At 35.8% G+C, this 24,452-nt stretch overlaps 2 protein-coding genes across 4 annotated transcripts; one reads left to right on the forward strand and one right to left on the reverse strand.

Moving 5' to 3' along the window:
* The first annotated feature begins 276 nt into the window (after nucleotides 1-276).
* Spase25 (Signal peptidase complex subunit Spase25) lies at nucleotides 277-4,697 on the forward strand. Its single transcript, XM_019054512.2, has 5 exons — nucleotides 277-449; nucleotides 1,695-1,766; nucleotides 2,531-2,667; nucleotides 3,402-3,548; nucleotides 4,274-4,697. Exons 1-5 carry the CDS (start codon nucleotides 426-428, stop codon nucleotides 4,458-4,460), a joined length of 567 nt encoding a protein of 188 aa, XP_018910057.1. The 5' UTR covers nucleotides 277-425; the 3' UTR covers nucleotides 4,461-4,697.
* Nucleotides 4,698-4,978: 281 nt separating this feature from the next.
* kat80 (katanin p80) lies at nucleotides 4,979-23,199 on the reverse strand. Of its 3 annotated transcripts, none has more exons than XM_019054551.2 (20): nucleotides 23,043-23,199; nucleotides 21,798-21,924; nucleotides 20,751-20,881; nucleotides 20,188-20,406; nucleotides 19,424-19,549; nucleotides 17,995-18,182; nucleotides 17,146-17,296; nucleotides 16,618-16,781; nucleotides 15,696-15,805; nucleotides 14,886-14,942; nucleotides 12,992-13,367; nucleotides 11,598-11,636; nucleotides 10,893-11,003; nucleotides 10,276-10,427; nucleotides 9,655-9,779; nucleotides 8,505-8,648; nucleotides 7,902-7,978; nucleotides 7,322-7,396; nucleotides 6,483-6,602; nucleotides 4,979-5,610 (listed from the first exon to the last, which is right to left on the reverse strand). In XM_019054551.2, exons 2-20 carry the CDS (start codon nucleotides 21,826-21,828, stop codon nucleotides 5,472-5,474), a joined length of 2,535 nt encoding a protein of 844 aa, XP_018910096.2. In that variant the 5' UTR covers nucleotides 21,829-21,924; nucleotides 23,043-23,199; the 3' UTR covers nucleotides 4,979-5,471. The 3 variants fall into 3 exon arrangements, with proteins under 3 accessions (XP_018910096.2, XP_072156835.1, XP_072156836.1); XM_072300734.1 differs by having other exon boundaries at nucleotides 12,992-13,379; XM_072300735.1 differs by lacking the exons at nucleotides 10,893-11,003; nucleotides 11,598-11,636 and having other exon boundaries at nucleotides 12,992-13,379.
* Between the last annotated feature and the right edge of the window lie 1,253 nt (nucleotides 23,200-24,452).

Consider the following 24,452-nt stretch of genomic DNA (forward strand, 5'->3'; position numbering starts at 1 on the left):
ACATTGGTTGCTCCCATAAGAAATACATTGCAGGTAGCCAACAATACGTCATTGCGCAGTAGAGTTCCAAAACTCGTCGTCGGGACTGTGTAAATTGGTCTTGATGGCATTCAGGATTGAGCGTTTTGCAGCAAAGAGCCCCTACGAGCTGCAGCCTCGATTGTTGAATCGTTATCGAACGACCCTGATCGATAGATTGCATTGTGAAGATAGGAAGCTATCGATCAAACTTATTCGATAACGATTCAACAATCAACCCGGCAGGGCTTCGATTTCTTCTTCTTTCTTCAAAGCGGGTGTATTTGCGGTTTTCTTTAATTTTATCCACGTATGCTTTGCAGTTTTCCCATTTAATTTTTTAATTTACGTCGCCTCACGTTGTTTCAGCGTAATATTTGGAAGTAGTGTACGTTAATTCGTCTAGAATGACAAAATCTAGTGATAGTAAGGTATTGTACACTTTTATTTTATGGCATACTGAAGGTTTCATTTCGTGTTATCACCAAACTGTTCAACATGTCATTCACTACATGGTCTAATTATCAACAGCTTCCTCAATATCCATGGCTTCTGAAATTTCACAGCCACATAAGTACTGCAGTACTCATAGTAATGCACTTCTCTCATTGTACGGGAATTTTGAATTTTTACAATGTACTGCATGCCAATGAAGTCAATCCGTGAAAGGGCCATTCCGAGCCCCTTGTTCTTTGGAAAGTGGGAGCCGATTCGGCATTTTTTAACAAGGCAGCGTATGAGAGAATTGCAAGCTGCAAGTGGTCTCCGGGATCTATTAATTTAAATCAATCATTATTTCCGCGAATTTTGGCAAATTGTGTTCACCGAAGCCATAACAAATTCAAAAATGTACAACACTCCTGGCTTTTATGAAATAAATTCTATACCTGTATTTTCTGAGGGAAGACCGGAGCTGGGACCCCGCGCATACGGCATCGCCGGTTGCCGCACACTAGTCTCAGGAGTACTGGACAAAATAGCCTCAAAAAGTGACTTCATCGGCGCTCCAGAACAATATGACACTATTATACTCTATGGGTCTGCCAAATGGGCGTACTGCTCTTAACTTAAAGTAATTTAATATTTCTGCATCATTGGTGCTGATTTTCGGTCACCATGAACCATATTACTAATTCTTAATGCTGAGCCACCAGTCATTATAAGATCTTAATTTGTAGATGGAGATTAATGTGATTCCACGGGCAGTCATATCAAGTGAGGTTGTATCTGTTTCTCGTCAATTGTGTGATTGCCCCAATGGAAAATCGACTCCTTCTTCCAACGGACCATCGAAGAATTTTTATACTTAAACATTAAGAAAATCTGCAAAAGTGGTGGAGGTGTCATTAGCAAAGTTGGCACTTGTTTACATTCCTCTTGCAAGCGATCGTGATGTAATTGTCCCATATTGATGAAAGCCAATGAAAGCCTGTGTCTTTTGATCAAGTGAACTCATCAAATGAAAGATGGCGGAGATGCAAACTGGTTTCCGCGCAATCAAAAGTTGGGGGGCCATCAAATGTTAATGAATAGAACCCGTGTGGACTTGTGCGAAAGACCAGTATGCATCTCCGCCATCTTGTATCTGATGAGTTCTACTATTCCTTCATCTTTCAACCGTCAGTGTAAAAATAATAATTCAGTGCGTTTTTAAAGTAAAATTTTTGTAATTTCAGTCGGAACCCGTGAAGATCAACAAATGGGATGGTTCAGCTGTGAAAAATGCCCTGGATGATGCAGTAGCTGAGGTATGGCCATTAATCAATATATTTCTTATGCACTTACCAGCGGATATAAATTGTTGGTAGAATCACTTCTATTCCATGTGCGAACTGTTGTTGTAATAGTAGGATAATTTTTGAATTTTCTGGATGCAAGATCAGCGCCATAAGGGGTCGAAATCTAAGTAACCTTTCACAGATCAGGCAATTGACTTTTTCTAATCTCTTGCTCCATACCCTGAAAGTGCGCTATCATTTTTCAAAGGAATATCCATTTCTGCTTATTTCTTTACATTGGAGCATGTTCAATGCCAAAATCAAATTGCAGATTCAGATGCTGCAAACATTAATGGTCGAACAGACTCTTGATTCTCATCAATATCCTTTCAATCCTTGTCAAACGTTTAGCTACAGAAAACTATCTTATAAATGAATCTCAGCTTGATGCTTATGTCTTTTGGTTGATGTAAATTGTGCTTTTCAGAATAAGTAGAAGGATTATTTCTCAAGTATCTCAGTTTAATATACTGCAGATTTCTTGTCAAGTTTTCTTTTTGAAGGATAATTGATCAATAAGGTTGCTCAAAATCACATAAAATATGATTTTTCTTCGCTCCCATTAGAATATTCACTGAAAAACATTTAAAAATGTTGAGGAATACAGTTTCATGATAATAGTAGCCGCAGGAATTCTAGAACTGGTAGAGCAGTATTTACATTTTTGCATCCTTGTTTCCTAATTATGAGTTCTTTTCTGTTTTTATTAAAAGTTTATCACATATTGATTCCAGGTCTTAACAAGCAAATTTTCATATATTGAAAATTACAAATTAGTCGATGGCCGTCTCCTAATATGTGGTCTTGCTGTAGCGGTTGCTCTCTTTGCAATAGTTTGGGATCTATATTTTTATCCATTCCCTGAATCCAAGTAAGTCACCTTTGGAATATTTTTTAAGATTGCATAATTTGAATTTTTTCCGGATTGTCCTTGTTTCCTCCACAAGTAAAGAATAGATGCTGTACACAGAGTGAGCTTTAGCCATCAAATTTTAGGAGAATATCCTCCTGAAATAATTAAAATACGGCAGGTTAACTTATTCACTGCTAAATATTTAGATGCCATGCATTTTGAAAGTCAACATCTTAATAATCAACAAAAGTATTTACTAAAATTCCATGGTGACACTCATTGTCAGTGCAATTTTGGGAATTCACTCTTTCATTTCAAAGCTGCGTTCTGAGTCCAATGGCAACCCAAGCGTTAGGCCAGATAGATAACTGTTTGCAAAATATCAAGCAGAATTGTGAAATTAATGAAACATAAAAAGCAGGCCCGCCTCAAGACACACCCCCCCCCCCCCCCCAATACTGGATCCCTGGTACCAGGGCCAGTGACACACTACTTCAAATTCACATGTAACCCGTTGGAGCCCGGACCCTAAAACTAGTACTAGGCCCAAGATGGGATGTGGCAGGCCTGATAAAAAGAAAACTTGGAAACTCTTAGGTCATGTTGGTATGAAGAATATGCCTGTCAGAGCTGTGACCTTTGAACTTTATAATAACATTAGCTGATTTAAGTCAAAAGTGAAATGGAAGTGACAGATCATCTTATCCAAGTCCTCTCCTTCACTAATAAAAAATTGTTTTTCTCTGTTGCAGGCCAGTATTAATATTCAGCGTTACCACATATTTCTTTTTAATGGGTGTTCTCACACTGTACACAACCTATGTCGAAAAAGGAACCTTCATTGTCTGTGCTCCCAAGAATCAGGGCATAAGGTGGGAAGCTGGCTCCATTCTGAAAAAGTAAGTGCCTCAAGAATATCAATCTCAATTCAAAAATCGAAAGGCTACGGAACAACACCGCTTAACTAAAAACTTTTGGCAAAAATGAATCTGCAACTTTGCCGCATTCTACAATATAAAATATGCAAGCTGATGTTTTCAACTTTTTTCAATTCCGCACAGGAGCACTGTTATCAGTAAAGAAAATTGCTAACCTGACCTGAAATTTACTAAAACGGCGATAGAATCGTCAGTTTGCAGATAAGAAGGACATATCGTCCCTTGTCCTTAGCCATTGATATACTAGTAACAGAACCAAATAATGTATATTTGTCACTCTTATTGAAAAACAAACAAAAATTCAATAAAAAAGTGAAACAAGGCTAAATCCTTCAATTTCAAAAACATGAGAAGTGAACTTTGAATTTTTTTCAATATGAGAAAACTTCTGAAAAATCTATTGTCTGCTCTTGGTCATTTTTGCCAATAATTCTCTCAAAAATTATTTTCATAAAACCGTGGAGTGCAAAGTCTCATGAAATGATAAAATTTAAGGTTTTGGCTGGAAGAAAATTTCCAGGCTCTCCAGCAAAATTCTCCGACTTTTCAGGGTCAGACAAAATTCTCTAACTTCCTGACTTTTCAAGGACTTGTCACTCCGTTACGACAAAATTCTTTCCCTACATTATTTCTTTTCAAGTATTTGTTAATTTTTTTTCTTGAAAATGAATTGAAAATTGTTTCAGGTATGATGACATTTACACTCTAGTTCTCGCCTGTACAGATAAGAAAACAGGTTCTGTGAGGGAAGCTTCATTCAACAAGTCAGTCGCTTGTTTCATAGATGAAAATGGCACGGTTTTGGATGATCTCGTCGAAAATGAAGTTGTTAAATTGCACAATGGACTACTTTCGGAAAAAAAGGATAACTGATAATGTGTTCCTCACCAGCTCTGTTCCCATTTCTCCAATTTAATTGTACATAGTATTTGATGTGTTTTTGGTCCCATCTGATTTTTTATCTCATTTCCTATGATTTTAACTATTTTTTGTATTAAGTTAAACACTGTTTATTTAAGTTTGATCTTCCATCTTCCGAGATGATTTTAGATTTTTTTGTTAAATAATAATTTTATGAGTGTGATAAATACATTTGTACATTTTATGCAATCTGAAGTATCTTTTCAATCCTTTAACTTTTTAGTAAGTAAAGTATATTATGCAGAAAATCTAGCTATGAGACTTTTAAATAGATTTTAGGCATTCCAAATTTCAACTGTGAAGAAGATGGTCACTCTAGGTTTTTTTTCTTTCCAGCAAGTTAAAGCATACATGAATGCCAGAAAGCATTTCCACGAATGAATGAGACAGGCTAATATTAGGGCATTTGGTGAAAAAAACATTTTGAGAAAGTTGAAACTCTCCACAAAAAATCAAAACAACAAGAGTCGTTAACTGTAATAATTTAACATGTATTAAAAAGTTAACACGTTCCACAAAAATAACAAAAGAATGGATTGTAAAACTTGGAATTCCACTAGGCAATTTTAAAAGTATATCAGGGCAGACATTATTTAAAAATAAATAGATAGACTATAGAGACTCTAAGTTAAGTGAGGAAAGAAGATAAAAATACATACTTAAGGAAATGTGCATAAGGTGAAGATTCATATACATGCGCGAAAAACCTCACGCATAGACTGAAAAACTACTTAATACTGATTCAGGCACAAGTGGCATAGGTGAGCTTTGTTAATACCAAGTGTTTTGTTGATGTTGAATAAATTAGTACAAATACTTAGTTCATTCTTATGAATGAAGTGACACGTTAGGGATTAGAGAAATGTTTAAGTTTGAATATGGCTCAATTAGATAAGTTTCAGAATTTAAAACGATATTTACAAATGATAAAAGATGAGACAGAAAGGAAGCCTTTAGCAACTGCTAAGTAGCATCGATTGCTTCCAATAAGATAACCAGTTCTCGGAACATTTGACCTAACTTTCCTTGCACCGTTTGCCGCTTCAACAGGAAAGCTCGTATCGATACTAATTGATTGTGACATCCTTTACATTTATTATACCTGAAAACAAATAGAAGTAATCAGTTTAGTTTTTCCCCCAAAACCACATTTCCACTCTGACAGGGTATAACTTGGAGTTTAAGAGAAATGGAATGTCCAAATACAGCCTATATAAAAGGGACAGTTCAAGAGGACCTGTGCACCTCTTACAACTCAGGGAGGCATTACCCACAGAGACGTCAAGTTAAAAACTTCAGGGCTAACAGTTTGATAGTATTAGAAGTTAATGAGTTTCCTCAGTTTAAATGAGTGTTTTTTCATTTAATTTTCAGTTAACACTTCTTAAGTCAAGAATTGCGAGGGCAGAATTAACGCTTCACTCTTTTCTTGTAGAGTCATCTGCTACACTCCGATTGGTGCAGGGACTGTCAACACTTATATCGTTCCAATATAAGCATCACATTGACTGACCTTGTATTCCTCTGGGTACAGATTGCAGTAGCAGATACTGAGTCACTATAGCACAGAATGGCTCTGCGCTTCATCGTTGAACAGTCAAATCAAAGGGAGGTGTAAGAGGATAGAGGAGAGGGGAATATAATGAAAAATAATTGGATGAGCTATGTAATTCTAAGGAAAAAACAAGGAATTTTCCCTCCAATCCAGAATTTTGGGAATTCAGGACAGCAAATTATTTCTCATTCTGCGGATTCTAACAGTTAGCAGAATCTAACTTTTAGAATCCATTATCATTGCATAAGTGGTCATGAGAGACAAGACGAGCAAATCTTTTTTCCTTCACTGTTTTACTGACTAGTGCGCATTCCGCGTTATCACTTGACAGGAGTCAAATGTGTTCCTCTCAGACGATGTTTCATAATAAGCTCATCAAGTGATCAAAGAAGACACCTAATTTTATCAAGTGGTCTTACCTTTCTTCTTTTGTTATGTCCACTCCAATAGTCGGACAGCTCCACTGCACATTATTTCGAATGACAGAAGAAAAATTTCGCAAGATCAGTCTAAGAGCATCACAGCCAACAGTAACATAACTGGAAAAGGTAATGGGCATTATTTAAGAATTTTTAAACAATAATGCAGGTCATTTGATATTAGACGGAGATGATTTTTTAATTTTGTTGAATTAAATTTCTGCTGTGCCCTTTCAGATGCAGTTTTCCCTGGGTTTCCACTTAATCAACACAATGGGAAAATAGTTGGTCAAACTGTGCGAATAACAGAATCAGTGCTTTTAAAGAGGGTGGAGGTCCATTTATCAAAATCTTCTATTTTATTTTGTGAACTCTTTGGTTGTCCTTACTATATTACCCGAGAAAGTAGCGGTAATCTGCTTCTTAGAACGCTGGCGACAGACTCACAGGAACGCAAACGTCTCATTAAAAGAGCGTCAAAAATGCAAAAGAAAAATGAGTTTGAAAAATTGGACTTCCGCCCTTTTCAAAATTACTGGTTGAAAAATGTATGAGCACCTTAAACATGAGATCAACTAATGAAAACCAAAATGTTAGCAGCCAATTTATGAACAAAACCTTTCAACATTGTTCTTTCTAAATTCCATGATTTTATGTAACTACTAACAAAAATTTAGAGATACTGTTAGGTCATGCAGACAGTATGGAAAATTTTCAGTGGTATCAGTGAACTCAAACTGATTTCACACTAATTGACGATGTACTTTTTACATCCTCATATGCTCATAAACGAATTTTGAGGATACTCTATGTTTGAACTGATGAATTTAAGTACTTACGTTTCATATTTACTTTGAAGCAGTTCACGAATGCTCGGTAGCAAAAGGTTGCAAAGATCTAAACTCCAAAGATTTCTGAAACAACAAATATTATCATGGTGAAAACTAAACTCTGCATTGGATGAAAATAGATAAAATAGTGGCTACTTGTCACTTAATGGAAAATTAAATTTGATAATCATTCCTTGGATGAAAATAAAAGTATCTTCCAACTATGATATTGATGCAGTAAACTAGTACCTTCATGTGAGAAGAATTTTAGAAAAAAGGACTTTAAAAATTAAGTTGAAAAAATTACATATCGTTTGCAAAAAAATTTGCATAGTCTGAGTGCCACTCAACTTGCTTTGATTCTTAATCCTAATTTCCGTTGATGAGTGAATTGGTTTTGAAAAATGTGTGACGATTGCAGGGAATATAAAATTCCTAATTTTGATGCTACAATCTTACAAATGTTGACACTTTTAAAATGCTTTGAGGGAGGAGCAGTTGCAAATTGGATATGGATTCCTACATGAGGAGGAAAATATTTACACAAAAAACACAGACACCTCCAAATATATTGATGAAAGTTACTTACGGTTTGCGGGTGAGGGCTGACAGTAAATCAACTACTACAGAAAGATCATTCATGTCGGTTGCCATCTCTACCGCTGACTAAAATAGATAGAAAATGGAAAAATTAAAAAAAATTGCAGCAAAGTTTTGAACAAGGAATCAGGGAGAACAATTCGAAAAAGATGTAGTTAAGTTTGTTTCAGAAATTTCAGTTTAAGGTCTCCCCACCATTTTGAAACATTATAGTGCTACATTCAAAACAATTGAAGAAATTCTTGAAATTTTTCATGATAATTTTGTATTTTATCAGGCCGTAAAACATAAAATTGGATCATGAAAAGTTGAACGTACGTTATCATTTTAATCCAAATCTTAATCACAAGACAAACCAGGTATCTTGATAAAAGTTTATATTTTGAGGACGGCGATCACTAGGGCTACATCAAAAATAAAACCTGAGTTTTTTTGGGAGGTGTGAGCCTACAATTTTTTTGCATACACTCTTCCATTATGCAGGCGAGAGCTAACTGACGGTGATCAAGGAATTTTAGCTCAAAACCTTGAAGGAATTAGTAAAAAAAAACTTTAAGTTAGGCAATTAGGATAGAAAATTTTTTAAAAATACCTTTAAATCCTTGGTGTGCCATACTGAAAAAATAATTTGAAGATTCCGTTGTCTACTGATTAATACGCGCATCATATCTTCATGGCCCCTCATAACACTGCTTATGACTTCAGCCTCAGATAACTGGCCTCCGCTACCCCGTTTCTGCAAAGAGAAAAGAGAAAACCATAAAATTGGACGGTCATAAATGGCAAATATGTGTAGTGGGTAAGTTGACTCATCTTATTTTATCATTAGGAATTATTGAGTCAACTTAGCTTATAGTTTTTTCCCGAAATTTTTTCTATGATGGCAACAGGAAGAAAAGTTCACTGGAAAGTAAAGCACAAAACGGAGAGTCAAATGCGCGCTTGGAGTTTTTGAATTCATGCGCCATGATCAAAATTGCAATAGATCGTATTCGATAGTGGTTCGATGTATCGTTCGGTTTAAAACAACAGGACATGACATAACCTCAAACAAGAATTTTAGGATTTAAAAAGAAAAAGCTGAAAATGAGAAAATTCCTAACAACTTCACTTCTCATTGTCATTTTATACTCACAAGAATCAAAAATCTATTTCAAGAAACCTGTTCCCTTAGATCACTCAATTGACTTTTGAGGTTTTGTTTACATGTTGAACCAATCGATATCCATACAATTTCACCTGTTTGATGTATCAAATACGATACATTGGAATCTACAGAGGAAAATACACAGTGGCGTTGCTGTGTGTTCTTGATAAATTTTTCTTATACTTCAGTCAACTATTTGCAGGAAAATTCCTACCCAGGCTGACTGATCCATTAATTATGGTACTCATACTGGCAAATATTGAACTTTATTATGGCATAAAGTATGTAATGTTACAAAAATTGACTTTCTCAAGGTTCAGTTTGAGTCTGCTTTTGCCGCATCAACGACATACACTTCAAATGAGCGTCTAATAGCATCTCTTAGTTTTACAATGGCTGTGTTTTTCTGAAATTTCAGGGACACATAAGATTAATTAAAGGAAAAAGTCAATTGTTTTAGTTTTGGAATTTCATTGAGGTTGGGCCTCTCCGATGTTATCATGAAATTTGTAATGATTTAGCTATTTTTAATTGGAACAGAGCATATTTTCATACTTAAAATAGAAGGAGAATAGATGAAAAAAGAAATAGATACCGGTAAAAACTCATTGGGCTCCAAGCCAACGGGTGTATCTCCTGTCATTGGAATGTATTCAATATTATCGTCTTCGCCAGCTCCAGGCCTCTTCGCAGGTTTCATCATGATATTCTTTGCATTATCTGTAACCAAAATCACAGACTTTTTTTAGAGAACTTCCTCGAAAAATACAGGCTTTTTTTTAAAGCTATTTCTGAGTGATGAAAAAAAGAATGATTTCTGAGAGGAATAAATAAAAATAATTCTTTAAACGAATTCATTTTAAATCTACAAGAATGATCAATTCCAAAACAATCATGTTAAATTGTGTTTGTTTGTTTCAGTTAAAAATTTGTAGGGTTTAAAACAAAAAACATACAGCTCAAAATCATTTAAAAAAATGGAAAATTAATAATATTACTTATTTTTTTCCTGCTGTTTTCTTCAGACTTTTTTAAGCGACGTTTTGATGCAAAACAGGACCTGAGAAGACCTCAAGCATTAAAGTATGAAATAAGTAAGCAATAACCAAAGATTTCAAGAACAGATGTTGAGGCTTTGTCCGCAGAAACAGAATATGAAATTCAGGGCCATTGAAAAAAATAGATTACCAACAAATAACTAATTTAAAAATCTTACTTTGATGTTGTTTTACAGAGAGTTGATACTTCGGTTTTGGTGGTAATTCAGGTTTGTGATTATTGGATACTTTGACTCCAATCCCATTTCCTACTTTTCTTGCTGAGTTACTGATCGCTGGTTCACTGGGACTGCTTTCGAAATTGCATACCCTGCAAATATTTAAAAACACGATTACACTTTGTGGCAGTGAAACCGAATAGTACAAGTGAACTTCGTCGGGAAAGGGAAAGGGAGAAAAGGAGTGATACATTTAAAGTAACATTCGGGAGTAGTTAAAGGACACTTCTAAGTCTCCCTAAAAACTAGAGCTGCGCCAACCTTGAATTTTTTATCCCATTGGATTTGATCGCAAAAAACCGCAAGTTCAAGAGAATTGAAACTCGGGAATCCTTAAATTCTCATTCTGAACTCTGAATTGATTCCCTACATGGGAGGAGTTGAGGTACAGTACAGAATTTATAATAACACTTTATAAAACAAAAAACCTTATGAGAAAAATATGAGAGAACATTGCATTGTATTGCATGGAAATCAGTGGCGAGATTTATTATAAAATATATTGGAGGTATTAAAGCAAAGTAACGGTGGGCTAGGGGGAGGAGGAGAAAGGGTACCTGTGAGTTTTTAAAGATGCAATAAAACGTTTGGTGGTGGCTTTTAAGGGACCGGGCATGTTTTTTATTTTTCCTATTGTTTTCCTGCAAAGAATTCTATATTCACTTGTTCTGGAATTAGAGGAAAGGATTAGGGTGAATATTAAAAAGGAGAGCTCAATGAACAAGAAAGGGTAAAGAATAAAATGATGGATTAAGATTTACATTGCAATGTTTGGTAGTCAAAACCAAGAACAGGTTGGTTAAAAATGATATTGTCCTTAAAATTTTTCTGCATTTTGATACTTTCAATTCAATGAGGCTCGAGGTTTTGAAGTGAACAGGAAACAATGTGATCAGCCATCTTAATGCTTGCAGAGGTTCCTACCATCATAATTCTTGGTATGGAGATTTCAGCAGGATTCTTAACAGACATCACTGGCAAGACCAAGTGGAAGAAATCATGATAATAGGCACCAACAAGAGATTATGTCATTCATCATATTTTTTGAAAGATACTTCATCGATGCGAAAAGCTAAAATTTTCATACTTTATATGATAATTACTAACACAAGGGCAGGTTTGGACAGAAAGTCACACTGTCCTTTGATCTTTTGGACTTGGAATTCATGTACATATATCATTACTTAAAGAATTAAAACCGATGTGGCTACCTGAATTAAGAGAGAACGATGAAGATTGAATCAAGGGAAGCAAAATTTTACCTGATTTTGGGGTAAAAGTTTATGGCTCGTGCTAGGATTCTGAAAAAAGGATCAGGTGAAGGGAATAGGAGTTTTAGGTGGAAGGTAAAATGAAGAGACAGAAGGCCAGTGGACAAGGAATAAAGTACAGCTCATAAATAAATATTTTCTCCTCCAAATGCGTAAAAATGATTTACTTGTAGAGAAGATTAGCCATCAACTCTTCAGCGAAATGTTAACATATATGTTTCTCATTGATGTAAAGGAAGACACATTGATGACCAAAGTACAAAACTAGGGATGTACCTCTGTTTGCAACATTGCAGGCTTCCGATCATATTTACTTTGAAGAACTAATCAACATAATTCTTTGAAAACTTCCTTGATTTTTCTTCTCTATTGGAAGAATATTCTGTATAAATTTTGAGCTATAAAGTTGGCTTTTTATTCTCCCAAAAAAAGTAAAAAAGAATGGAAATTTTGAAAATTTGCGACAGAAATGCATGGTTTTCGATTATGGCCATTGATATGATGTCCTAAACCTAGTATTATCAAATTTTCTACCATAATTAAGGAAAAAGAACATTAAGTTCAGTTCTGATTAATACCTTGTCTGCTGACCAATTAACTTATCAAGTAAAGAGATAAAGGGGCTAAGGAGGTTTTTATTCATTTTTACTGAGAAGACGAATATGTTCAAAAATTTAAAGTGCTGTTTCTCTGACTGCTCATGTATTAAGAGGTCGTCAAACAAAATGTTGGGGATGAGCGGAACCAGAAAATGAGAGGAGAGTTTCAATAAATTTACATTAATCTCGATTTTGAACAACAGTAATATTTTCTTCTGTCTATATGAGGAAGGAAAAATTAATTAAAAATTCAACCAAATGAGGGATTATAAGAGCCTTTCAAAACAGCTATTTTTTGTAACAAAAAAAAAAAAAAAAAAAAAAAAAAAAAAAATTAATTACCAAAAATGTATATCAATTCTAGAAACCTCAAACCTACTTCCTTTGCTCGGATACTTAAAGGTAAAATTCACAGCAATATTCAATCAGAGAACCAAGAAAAAAGCAAAAAGAGAGTATTTGACTTTACTAAAACGGCTGATGCAGGAATAACAGAAGAATAGTGTCTTCCTACCTTCTCCCTCTATGCCCGAACAAACAAACAAAAAAAAAAAAGGCTTACAAAATGTCTACTCAATTATTCTTTCAGCTTGAAATGATTACGAGAAAGAACATTTAAACAATGGTTATTTTTGCCAGACGTTAATTTCTGAGCAAATTTAAGTAATTCCAAATCATAATGAACACTTGTTGAAAAAGTCAAAATATTACCTTAGACCACTCCTGTAAATTATCCCCCCTCCCCCCCTAAAAAAAGGTTATTGTATAAGAGATATGGAGACGTACTTTGAAGGGTCATCATAGGACTGGGAGCGGGCTTCTTTCGAGCTGTCTGCATGATTTGCTGATCCAAGTCTACTGAAGGAATGATCTGATGAACTAGTGGGTGACAGGGAGTTGAGCGAGGCAGGCATGCTGCTATGATTTTGACCTGGTGCTGTGTGAGTCATTCCTGAGGTTAAAGTTGATACAGTATGACAAATAGACGAAGAGACAGGAGACATAACCTCGGAGCTTGAACTTAGCTTATTCTTGGATACATAGATAGATTTTGGAGCATGGTCTTTGGGGGAAGGCTCTGTTTCTTCATAATATTCTTCTTCAGTTTCCGCGGCAAGCTGGGATCCTGAGTGCAGCGAGGTCTGTGCAGGTGCATTCAGTTCTGAAAAAAAAGCTTGTTCATTTTAACAGTAAAAAGAGCAACCTATGCTTTTTTGATAGGTGATATGTATTCTTCGGCAGGAAATTCTTCTATCTTGAAGGTACTCATTTTCTTATGGACTCTTTTTTAAGGCTAAATGGATTTATGCTTCTATTACCATCATTTTGACAACCATCAACAGCAACATATTAAAAAAGTCTGCATACACTCTTTGTTCAGTTTCTTACTTTCTTTTAAAAAAACCACAATTTTTCACATCTGACTAGTTTGATATGCGTAAAATAAAAATAAAAAAACTCTCCAATACCATTTTGGTGGTCTAATGTGAAAAGGGCGCAAAAAATAGAATGCAATACCTCCTCATGGAGCATGGGCGAGGACAAAAATGTTTTAAGAAACCGATCTCACATTTAAAAAAGGCAGCTGAATGTGACTCCTAGCACAATTTTCACATCTCATAAATACAGCTTCCATTATCTTCCATTTATATGTTGTCGGGTGGATGAGAGGTGTAGTGTAAAAGTTGTATCTACCTTCCTTGCACCTTCGGAGCGGCGAATTATTCAATTTTAGCACTTTCTGAATTTTGGGACAGTTTTCACCAATGCTTTGGCAATGTTGGAAATAGTTTCAAAATGCTGGTATTTCAACTTTAGAGTTCTTTTAAAAAATGTACACAGCTTTTAGGTTAAGATAAGTTTTAAATGCGTGAACTTATAAGAAAAACTAATAAGTATTGGGAAAAGATGGAAACAGTCAGCTACAAATCTCTTTAAATTCATCAGAGACCTCTTCAAAGGCCAGAATGGCAAGAAATAAAGAGTGACATATGAAGCATTCCTTGAAAGAGTGATAACAGTCAACACAGTTGTCGAAAAAAGTTACACTTCACTTCTGGCATTTTTGGTTGAAAGCGCTGCTGTGCCTTGGTGTGGGCTCCGATTGGTGAAATATTTAGCATAGAGTCTAGCTACAACTAGTCCTATGAAAATATGGACATTTAGCAAAATACAGGTGCGGCCAGAAAAGGCTCTTAACACCACTCCTTCTTTGGTGATTTTTAGCTTTCAGATTGATAATGGACCTCACTCATGAAATATGCCTCCTAAAATCTAATGAGCTGTTAGCTAGTAATCAACCATAGAGTACATAGAGTCGTAATGTAAGTGGGAGAGCTGGCGCCATGTTCTGCTTGACGAGTTTCGAGCCCGGTGTGCGGGGTCACTTTTTCGATACATATTCGATCCAAAATGACGGTGTGGAATATGGCCGAGTCCCCGTGTATCGCAAACAATCGATTATGTATCAAAAAAGGGACCCAGCGCCCCATAGGAATCTCGGAATTCGGGACCTGGAAAATGCTTAAAAGTGGCGCCAGCTCTCCCACTTGCATTACGACTCTATGTGCTCTATGTAATCAACCAACAATTAAAATCAAGAAAAGTAATAAACACATCAATTTCCATAAATTAAATGGTGAGACTGAAAAATCAAAAAAGTAATATTATTAACTAGTACCTGTTATATTTCCAGGAGGAGTGAATAATTCTTCATTTGGAGGCGGGCTTCTATTCACTGCAAAGGAGGGAAAAGACATTATACAGTGAATGATTGGATTCAGAGTGTGTACGACAAAATTTGAGATTGTCAGACAAGTAGATTGGGCAATGGTTTCCAAACTACTAATATTTGTGGTGTGAACTTCACTTAAGAGAGGAAATACAAAGAATGGCAATGACCAGTGCAATGGTGAACAAAGAGCAAGAATCATAGATGAGGGATGTTGGTAGACTTTGGACCTACTGGACTTTGATCCTAGTGTGACTTTGGGGTAAGTGGAGGGTGTGTTAAAATTTACATTGTTAGTTTGTAGTTCATATACTTAGAGTTTTACTTATTGTTATGGTTCTTGGTCTTGCCACTATTATTTATTTAATTTTTTCTTTCAATACTTTAAATACAACACAAATGCTTATCCTGCACTTTTAGGTAGAGCCCTGTCACCCCTCAGTTCCTAAAATACAACTTTTCCCAAGCAACCGTTGTTTGAGACCATCTAACTTAGCAAATTGATTAATTAAAAACTTATTTTTTATTTAGTGCTGATTTTCCGCTTCAAGCATTTTAGACTCACCGACTCAATGCGTTGCTCTCCGTTGACATAAGGACGTAACTTAGACGTGAACCCTGTCGTTTATATAACTCAATACTTTCCAGGGCTCATCTTAAAATGTTGTTACCCTCTCATGTCAGCTAAGCAACGAATAAGCGGTGAAAACTCACGATACCTCAATAATACGAGAATAGAGAGTACAAATCATTACTTACAAGTACGGTTAGGACAGAAAACAGCTTCATAGTTATTAACATCTGGAATGTCGGCCAAATTTTCGTCCTCTGGTTCAGTTTCATTTTCTTCGATAGCTTTCTGATGTTTTCTGAGAGGATAAATAAATATATGAATGTACAGCGGAGAGGAAAAATAGAACAGAGGAAATGTAAAAGTTAAGGAGTCTGAAGATATTTTTATGGAATAAATATACCGAGAGAAACACAAATGCAAAGAGTTTGCCTCTTTCATCCAGACGTGACCTCTAAGTTGGGCTATATGACTATGACTTCTTGCAACCGGTAAAAAAATATTGGTAGAACTAAGCTGAGGTAGTTTATGTATCATAATGCAAATTGCACAGGACAGAATCCATGAATTGCGCTATTCCTCAGATGTTCCACTATCCTGACTTATTGATAAGCACTTTGTTTCACATTTTATGGATTTTCTAACTTTCACTGACACAAGATAGCCAGCGGGCTGTCTTGTGTCAGTGGTCAACTGTCAAATTCTCTATCCACTGAATATGCTTAAGATTTAGAGCATAAGTCTTGAGTTCTTACATTTGCCTTCTTCACCTAAACTGCAGAAATGCGTAACTTGCTTGCAGTATTTCAAAACCCTTGTTCCTTTTTTATTTTATCAAAGAACTAATCAATACTATTCCTTGAAATATTTACTAAACATTCCTCACTTAGTGAAGAAAATGCAGAGTTTTCAAGACTGTGAGTACATATTTTTTCATTTGGAAAATAAATTATGGCAGGAAGTCTGCAGTTTTGCAAACCCCAAAACGCATTTGTGCTGTTTCACTGTCGATCCACTTTATTGGTGAATTAAGCCTAAAACAGTTACAGTTAAGCTTCAGACATACTACACCTGCTAAAATACTGTTTAAAAGGGAGGAGGCTTACTTACACGGCAGTTGATTTAGGAGCAGGCTTTTGTTTGTTGAAACTTTTACGAATAGACATGCCATGAGCAAACGGAGATGCAGGAGGCAAAGGTTTGCCAATTGGACACACTTTGGCTAGATCGACAACGTAGATCATGACACCTTCTGCTTGGTAACCAGCTCCAATCTGGAAGGAAAACATCTCCATTAAACTCAATTTACCACAAGGGAAAAAAAGTAACTAACATGAACTACCACAGAAATATTTCTGTCTCCTTCTTGCTACTTTATGAGAAACTTTAACGCATGATCATTGCTCCTTGATTTTGACCTGTTTTCTTTTGGAAGAAGTTTGATGAAATCCTCTGACCAATTTGCAGCATCTTGAGTTTATTTAAGGCTAAAAATACATCTAACTGAAACATTTTTATCAGTTTGGTTTATCTCTTTTGGTTTTGAAGATACACAATCGAGAAACTCGTTATTCAGCATAACCCTTGACTAAAAATCCTTGTTAGTTCTTAAAATCGAATTTAAAACAAAATACTTACCAACTGACTTCCAACAGTGCTAATATCCCTAATTTTACTCCACTGAGTGAACACAGTGTCTAGACTTCTTAATGGTTCCCAACCAAAAACATTTAATGTATCACAGGCACCAGCAAAAAGGCATTCTCCTCCTTCACTAAATCTTATACACCTGGAACAGATTATAAAAATGGAAAAAAAGTGGATCAGAATCTTACATTAAAAATACATTTTTAGAATACCTCATTATTTTTGAAACTTGATATAATTTTAGTTGTTATTGCAAAGAGAATAATTATTTTGCACTTTCCTAATGAGCGTGAGTACGATATATAAAATGTTTTCTTTGCACTTAGTAGAAAATTTTTTCAGCTTGCATATCACACTCAACACTTCAACACACACACACGCACACGCACCCTAGCATTCAAAATTAACACTTGCGCACTAATGATATTTTGTTATTTCAATGAAATGAAGTTGATCTTTTAAAGGATGCAACACTATTGGCAACGATAAATTTAAATTTATGCTTACATTTTTTTTACATTTTTTATATAGTTGTTAAAAGGTTGGTTCTGCCATGAATCGTTAGTTCAATAAAGTAAAAAAAAAAAACTTTTGGCTATGGTAACAACTAACTTTGATAAAGCCACTTAAGATTACTATGTGAAGAAGTAGAATCACAGAGATAGAAGTTGAATCATCCTGAGAGTAACTAATAGGTCCACAGTAGTGATAGAAAATGTGTCAAGCTGTCAATTGATGTGGAATGACTCTGATGTTGAGACATCACAAAGACGTCACCCTGTACAATCTGAATGTTAAATGTAACAGATAGCTCTTAAAAAGTAGGAGTGCAGATTTTACCTGGAAGCATGCGCTTGCTTTTCTGTGGCACTAATTGAAGTAAACTTGTCTAAGTCCCAGAAGTGGACAGTTTTATCAGTACTACTTGAGGCAAGTAAAAACTCATGAGGATGATATTCTACGGACAGAACAGGACCATCGTGTTTGATGAAATCGTGTAAAACACTACCAGTGCGAAGATCCCAAATCTGTAAGATAAATACAAAACAAAGAGCACACTTGTAAGTTCAGCACCACATACTTGTCTCCAGTGTTTTTGCAAAAGATGTCACATTGGATCAGTTTGTGTCAAAAAACTTAAGCCCAAAAAATAAAATTTCAGTGAGGCACAAAAAACAGTGGGGGCCTTAGGATTGCCATTCTTAAAGGAAATCAAAAGTTGACGTAATTGAGTAAAGTGTCATGGAAAAGGTAAGTAACTGTTTTCTCTCCCGAACCTTGCTGAAGGCAGAGTATTTTGAAAATAAGATTTTGAACCCGAGGGCGGACAAGAATCCCAAAACAAGCTAAATCCAGTTGGACACATGTGCACCCTCTCTACAAGATGGCATTCAGAGGTGTAGAAAGTTGCCTTCAGTTGCTGTCCACATAAAACAGGGCCCTCCACTCTTTTTCTCACATAAAAGAGCACATCACACACTTTCCCTCTCAAAAAGTAATGTGTTCAATGATTTCCTTCAAAGAGAAGGGCATTCATACAAAGGAAGAATACTAAAATTTAGAACAGAAAAATCTGGAAAGATTTATACCCGTATATTTCCCCCCGTTTTAAGTGCCTTTTCAAGTGACTTCATAATTCTCAAGCATTCAGTCAGTCGAGCACTTTCCAAACTTTTGATTCCATTGAGCTCAACAAAAGTAAAAGTCTAAAAAAATGGACATCGCAAGTTTCCCACAAGTCAATTCAATTTTTAAAATCCCCCTGAGATGCATGCTTCAAATTGGGCAAATCGTCATGGATATTCAAATTTGTTACATTCATAAATCATCAGAAAATATTAAAATGATGGTGAAAGAGCCCTCATTTGCAACATCAGTTCCATCAAGTATGCATTGAAAGATATTGATCAATTCAGTGTTTCTCTGCATGAAAAAAGAGAGAAAAAAAGACCAGAAGATAAGGACCAACTGCGTTCAGTTAACATGTTGGCAACCTTGGTTTGCCTTATAATTTGCAGCAAGTTGAGGGGTGCGAAAAACTTGCAAGTACGAAAGATATCGCTCTGAGGCGGTGGTTGCGTCATCTTTCTATGCAGGTATGTAGCATAAGGTTCAGATACGTGATGACAGAATGCTCTCTCCACTTAGCATAAATGATTTAAGAATGGTTTCGATACAAGCAGGTCCTTCAAGATTGGCGTGGCAGTTAACATGTAAAAGGAATCGAGGAATGTTAAAAATAATATGAGAAATAATTAATAATACTTACTTTAACAGTACTATCTTCTCCACCAGAGGCGATCCATTGACCATCTGGACTAAACTTTACAGAATTTACAGACCCAATATGACCTCTGTACGTGAATATACATCCCTTTTTTCGTATGTCCCAGAGCTAAACAAAAGAAATGACAAGGTAAACAGAAGTAATAAACCTTTGTCCTAATATTATTATTGACGGAAAGTAAACAGATTTATGAATTGACATTTTGCAGTTTCTTTTGGTATATTCTATTTGTTCTCATTCTTTCTTTCTATCCAAAGCAAATCATCATTTGTACTATTCTATTATTAAATTGTTTGACGGCTTTATTTATTCCTGATAGGGGAATTTTTCATAATGGTGGTTAAATTTTACTCCTACAACTCTAGGCCAATCTCTGGTGCGGTCAGGGAAATCACCCCACATAAGTTCTTGTATCAATCTCACCAAAAACATTTATATTGTTGATTGTGAGAAACCAACCTAAAAAAAAAAAAAAAACAAAAAAAAAAAAAAAAAAAAAATTTTACTACTCTTACTTGGTAAACTTGATTATTCTTTTGCAATTCCGGATATGAATTATTCAAGGGTATTAGCCCTCAAATATAGTTTTAGGACTCTAATGGTGAAAAAATGATTGGCACCACAGAATGCGTGGGGGGTGGGGGGGATTATCATTACTTATTCATTCAGTTTGTGCTTTGAATGATGTAGAAGAGGATTCTGATAAAACATATGGTCATAGTTTGATGGACCAATGTGGAAGTTACCTTGATTGTGGAATCGACCGAACCAGAGGCTAAGAATTCTGCATACGGATGAAAATCAACAGATTTCATACAATCTTGATGCCCTATTAAAGTTCGAACGATTTTGGCTGCTTCTAAATCCCAAACTTTCAGCACACCATCACGACTTCCAGCACAGACCATGTCCTCTGATGAACTAAATCGAACAGTTTCAATTGGTGTTCCATGTCCACTCAAGCTCTGAAATGAAAATAAGAAACAGCTCAATGCTGGTAGAGGAACTAATGATTATTCATAAAATCAGCATCTGAAACAAAATACTATCCAAGGATGCAAAAAGTCTTCTGCATTTTAAGCCTTCGTCCTCGCCTGCTCAATTTGAAATCTCCTTTTTCGCAAAAAAATTTAAAAGTAGGATATTATCATTCATAGAAAACCATGAATAACGTTATATTTCAGTTTAAAAAAATCCAAAAACAGCCATGTTGAGACGAACTGATGGTAACATATCTAATATTCCAAGGTTTGAGTTGATATAACACTTGACTGTAGTCACAAGGTCGATACATTGCAGAGGAACTCACCATAATACAATTCTCCTTGCCAACGGCCCATAGGTTCACCTTCTTGTCATCTCCACCGGTGACTAGGACGCGCCCCGATTTGTGTCCCAGGGCCAAACAGTTGACCGGAGCGGTATGCGCAGTGAACTCCACTAAACACAAAGATTAACAAAATTAAAACCAAACAGTACAAAAATAAGCTGAGAACAGAATCCACAAAGCTCTCTAAAATAGCCCAATACAAATGAGTACCTACAGTGGTTTTACTTGAACTTATGTAAAAGGAAAGAAAATTTTGAAAAGAGCACCTTTGTGGTATTGGTTAGACAAGCTTAATGGAAGCTGCAGTTGGACTGGCTCCTTCAAGGGGCACAGTATGGTGACATATCGACAGTGTAAGTCCGCAACCATGTATCTCGTTTGCGGTGTTAGGTAATCTCAGCACCTATTTTATTTGATTGAAGGAGAACAAATTGATATCACTCCTTGAAAGTTTCGCAGAATTCTCTTGGCACTGAGAAGAAAAATCACAGCAGATTTTAAGAATTGCTGTTGAGTAGTTTTCCGTTTAAAAAAATAAGTATGACAGGAAGTCTGCGACGTCGCAAACCGAGTTATGTGATTCCCAACTCACACCATCAATATGTAACCTTGCAAAGGAGTTGGGGGTTAGAGGAAATTTCTTCAGTTAATGTGCATCATGAGACTTTCCTTGAAAGTGTAGCTAAAGTTAAATGGTATTAGAGCAAGAGAGCTTTTTAGGGTTTAAACTAAAATTATTTTCAGATGAAATTTTTTTATACAATTTCTACAAACTAGGAGTTTTTGTCATGACCACCAGCACTGCGATTGGGGAAAATCTACTTCAGTGCAGTGATGAATAATCCAAATACAGTTCATTTGGAGTTCCGATATTTTTATGAAAATCCTTTGATCTTCTTGGTCTTTGATTTACCCAATTGAGAAAAAAAATAGTTTCTTTCATAATCAGTTCGTAGCTCTGCATTAAGGTCGCTTCATACTTAAAACTAAAAACACCAAACATTATATGAAATCAAATTTGTATACCCAGTCTCCATGATCTTTGTGCTACTTCCATCTTCTAATGTCATATTATTAACAACAAAGGCTGAAGAAGAAATATGACAAACGTTGATAAGTCATTGCCAAGGAGCTAATCATCAGTAAGAACAACCTGGAAAAAAAAGACAGAACAAAAATCATCAAAACTTTAAATATTAGAGGCACGAACACAAGCAAAATACTTGAGAAGAATTAGAGAAGGATGGATTCATACTTGAATTTCAAAACAATAAGAGAGAGCGTTACTTGAAGCGAATCTCTTGATGTTCTGCTGTTACTTGGATGCCTTAATGAGTCTTGAATGAGAAATTAGACTGCCTAAACTCTTGGTGAAAGTAGATTTGTTTTTATGGTTGAAGAAAACGTGCTACACACTGCTTCGGTAAAGCTATTCTCTGAATCACACATTTCTACCAACTGCTGTCGAACAATTGGACAGGATAAAATTTACAGGATTCTGGGCGCTACCATAGCATCACATGCGTCTTCAGCAGCCTGGAAATTGAAACCATGTCAGCACAACAAGACTAGACATGGCTCTCCCTTAGCCATGCAATAAATTGTATTTCCATGTCTTGTTGTCCTGCTTTGAACTTTCAATGAGTAATCGGCCCACTGTTCTTGATTACTCAAGGTTTTGATACTCGATATTCTGATCTCCAGCATCCTTTGGATGTTACCTTGACGTTCAATCATTCAAACATTAAACACAAATGGAGAATTGACTCTAAATTATACTTTAGATACTTGCAATGCTTAAACTTCAAAACTGTGTGAATTACTCACTGATTTTACTATCTTTCTAATCTTTGTGGAATAATCAGTTTCAACAGCAAAACTTAAATTGGAGAAGGATTGATTTACTATAATTACAGGGTAAGGGTGTATTTGGCGCATGAGGTGCATAAGTTTTCCACGCCTGATAAACATTCTGTCCAGGTCATGGCGTAAGAAATACATTATCCCGGATCGAACACTTGGTGCTAAATATTCTAAGAAAATATGTATTCTTGCTTACACTGGTTGTATCTTCCAGCAAGAGCCAAATGAGGCAGAGAGAATCTCAAAGTACAAGTAAAGATAATTATGTACTTACGGCAAGGAAATTAAATTGACAACAAACAAACATAAGTTAACACAATAAGTCAAAGATTAACCTAAAATAAAGATAGGCTGATTAAAATGGAGGAAATCCATTTCAAAAGAGAAAAAATGATCATAATCACCAACCTTCATCAATAGATGAGTCCTCGAAGCTAAAATTTACGCAGAAGTTAATTTTTGACAATTATTTTACCCAAAAAAGGCAATTCAAGTTTACGACGAGATTTTCGTGTCAAGGGAACAGAGAATTTTGTTGTGATTGTTTGGTTAGCTCGGCCTGTCAAACATACCAACTTAGGAATACTGATTCGCAAAAGTCGACTTCGTTTACATAGAATTTTCTTCAATTGCTAAATCATAATTTGGAAAGAATTTGCGTTTGCAAACTTGAAAAAATTACTTAGTGTCAAATTTTGAGTTGAAGGGTGAGGATTAAGGAATGAAAGAAGTAGCACATTAATCATCCATTAAAATATTTCGCTCGTTGGGTTTGAGAGCTGAATACTTGTTGCGCATGCGCTCATCATTCCTAAACGGACGCTGATTGGCTGAGCCGCACCGGAAAAGTGCTGCTCGGGACCGTTTCCGCTTTTTTTTCTCTATGCCGTTTCCGGTTCCGTCACATCCGCAGCCCGTAGTCAAATCGGTCAAATCAAATCACTCCACAGTCCACAGTCCGTCCGCACTCGGCAATCATTTTTCATTTGAGAATCGGTCAGGGGTAGCTCGTCGCAGTCAAAGTAATTTCCAAGGTGCTGTCGTCGTATTTGAACTAAAACCTTCAATGAACGTGAGAGCGGAAGCCGAAAACAAAATCCAGTAGCTCAGACGATTCATTGGAGAACGTAGATTCAACTATTACTTTCGTTGGGATTCATTCTGATCAAATACCGCACATTCAGTCACAGGTCAATATGAAATTTGATTTTGGTGAGGACCCTTTTAAATATCTATTTCCGGGCATTCCATAATTTGATTCCTATTGCTCAAGCACATGAACCCGCCGAAAATACACTCGTAAAACACTTGTTTCTGAGCACGAGTAGATTTTCTCCTGATTCTGTTGAAAAGATGAGCAAATGCTAACATGTACCTTCCTATTATTTGCATTCCAAGGAGCGTAAATTCGTACATAATGAAGTGTTACAAAGAACCTTTCCTTCTTGCCTACTTCCTTTTAGGGACTTCAAAGGAATCTGGGGATCTTGTAAGTAAGATTCAAAGACGACCATACATAGCTTGACAGTGGCGGCTTTACCTAAACTATACTCTTAAAACCATTTTGGAAACAGGAGACTTGGTCACCTCCTCTGTAATATTGAAGGTATATCTGCCCAATCCTAAAATCAGTAAAACCGAGTTGAAGGGGGCAAGTAGGTATGTTTCCTGGTGAGAGAGTCAATCTGAAGTAAGACTGAGTATATTGACTTGTCAGTTTCATTAGGTAGGTACTTTGATCTACCTACATCAGTCTGTAAGCTCTCCTTAATGGCACTACAATTACGGTGAAACTATCAGATCATATATCTTGTTTGC

This window comes from Bemisia tabaci, chromosome 5 (genome assembly GCF_918797505.1).
Source record: "Bemisia tabaci chromosome 5, PGI_BMITA_v3".
Classification (NCBI taxonomy): domain Eukaryota; kingdom Metazoa; phylum Arthropoda; class Insecta; order Hemiptera; family Aleyrodidae; genus Bemisia; species Bemisia tabaci.

Coding starts and splice junctions, on each gene's coding strand:
- Spase25 (XM_019054512.2), top strand. CDS start 426: ATGACAAAATCTAGTGATAGTAAG. Junction 450..1,694: donor CAAAATCTAGTGATAGTAAG/GTATTGTACACT, acceptor TTGTAATTTCAG/TCGGAACCCGTGAAGATCAA. Junction 3,549..4,273: donor GCTGGCTCCATTCTGAAAAA/GTAAGTGCCTCA, acceptor AAATTGTTTCAG/GTATGATGACATTTACACTC.
- kat80 (XM_072300734.1), bottom strand. CDS start 21,828: ATGGAAGTAGCACAAAGATCATGGAGACTGG. Junction 15,806..16,617: donor GCTCCTAAATCAACTGCCGT/GTAAGTAAGCCT, acceptor TTATCCTCTCAG/AAAACATCAGAAAGCTATCG. Junction 9,780..10,275: donor CTCTGTAAAACAACATCAAA/GTAAGATTTTTA, acceptor TTTTGGTTACAG/ATAATGCAAAGAATATCATG.